This window comes from Phalaenopsis equestris, unplaced genomic scaffold (genome assembly GCF_001263595.1).
Source record: "Phalaenopsis equestris unplaced genomic scaffold, ASM126359v1 Scaffold198364, whole genome shotgun sequence".
Lineage (NCBI taxonomy): Eukaryota > Viridiplantae > Streptophyta > Magnoliopsida > Asparagales > Orchidaceae > Phalaenopsis > Phalaenopsis equestris.
The window spans coordinates 2,527-4,221 of NW_018218285.1; the positions used below are offsets into that span (position 1 = coordinate 2,527).

The window sequence follows — 1,695 nt, forward strand, 5'->3', positions numbered from 1 at the left end:
GAATTATATACACAACTCATGCAGCTCATACAAGATCTTTCCTCAGTACATAATTTGTCTGCCTTTTAGTTCTGTTAAATTGTACTTCATAAATTTGCACACCAACACATTCATAAATCCCCCGCCTTTGATTCATTGGCAAAAAAAACCCCACCACTTTCCTAAATTATCATTTTCATATCTCAATTCATTAATATATCCTGTTTTCCCCTCACAAAATCCTCTTTTTTGAACTGAAATCCTTGCAAAGTTATAAATTTAGGTCCATTTTATGAAATATAAATAAAAATGTTTTTTTTTTCATGCCGACAGACATCATTTCCTTCCCCATTTTTTGTCTAAAAATATAAATATTTCTTTTAACAAGCACTTAAATACAAAAATCATTTCTTTCCACATTCTTTCTCTTTTACCCCCAAACTTTTTCTTAAATTACAAATTCCGTGTCTCCTCCATCTTACAACATTAAAAAGGGAACATATGAATTTGGACTTCTATAACTGTGTGTCAGAACTCTGACAGAAGAAACTCTCTCTCTCTCTCTCTCTATTGCAGTACTTCTACCATGAACTACAAGAGGAAGAGAACACCTGCAAACCCTAACCCTAGAAGCTCCATGCAAGCCTTTCACTTCCTCCGTTCTCTCTCCCTCATAAATCTCCGCACTGCAACTTTCCACAAGCGCTGCAGAGCCATCAGGAGAGCAGCGTACGCTTCCATGGCAAGCTCTACCAAGCCTGATCGTGCATGGCGGCATGCCGTACTCTCTCGCCTTCGCCGTAAGGCCCGGCCCGTTCGAGTTCGAGTCAAAGCCCGGCGCCGAAAAGCCCATCATGACGATGCACTCCGCCGGATCTTGCCCGGCGGCGAAGCGATGGATTCCTCGAGATTGCTCGAGGAGACTATAGATTATGTACAGCGTTTAAGAGCACAAGTGAAGCTCATGCAGGAGATAGTGGATTCAGTGAAGAAGAAGGAAAGTGAAGAGTGAGACAAGGGATGTTTATATAAAATGGTATGAAATTATTTATGTCATGAAATTTATAAGGCTTTATGATCATATGATGATGAAATCCATAAACTTAATTTTGTGTAAATACACACAAGTTTGATTTAGTTATGGAGTTTGATCGATCTGTAAATTAATACATGTTTTGCTTTTGTTAATGCTTTTATTTCGTAGATGAGTTTATTAGTTTATTATCAATTATAATTATAATTATAATTATAATTATAATTATAATTATAATTATAATTATAATTATAATTATAATTATAATTATAATTATAATTATAATTATAATTATAATTATAATTATAATTATAATTATAATTATAATTATTTGTTTTAATTGGTGTTTTTGATCAGCTAACTTGATGTTTTAGGCCTTGATTGGAGCTCTTTTCCTTGCACTAAATTTGTTGAAAAACTTTGTTTTGATTTATATGAGAAATATGTTTACAGATTCATCATCGTGATTCATAACGCAATTAAATTAATCGTTGCTTCGCATATTTCAGAGTTGTAGAATGGATTGCTGAATTTTTTTTTTTGGTAAAAATCATTGTTTTTGTATAGTTTTAATTCTAGGATTTTAGCTGCTTTTTTTAAGTTTATATAGCTAATAAATTGCCATGGCTAGACATAAGCATTGGGTGAGTTAAGAGGAAGCTTGCTTGAGAACATATTTAGAT

The 1,695-nt window shown here is 33.3% G+C and overlaps 1 protein-coding gene across 1 annotated transcript; it reads left to right on the plus strand.

The window, feature by feature from the left end:
• Positions 1-563: 563 nt before the first annotated feature.
• Positions 564-1,182, plus strand: LOC110035591 (transcription factor IBH1; the record flags this gene model as incomplete). Its single annotated transcript, XM_020739844.1, is given in 1 exon segment — positions 564-1,182. A coding segment is annotated over 1 exon segment (426 nt). The 3' UTR covers positions 992-1,182.
• Positions 1,183-1,695: the final 513 nt, after the last annotated feature.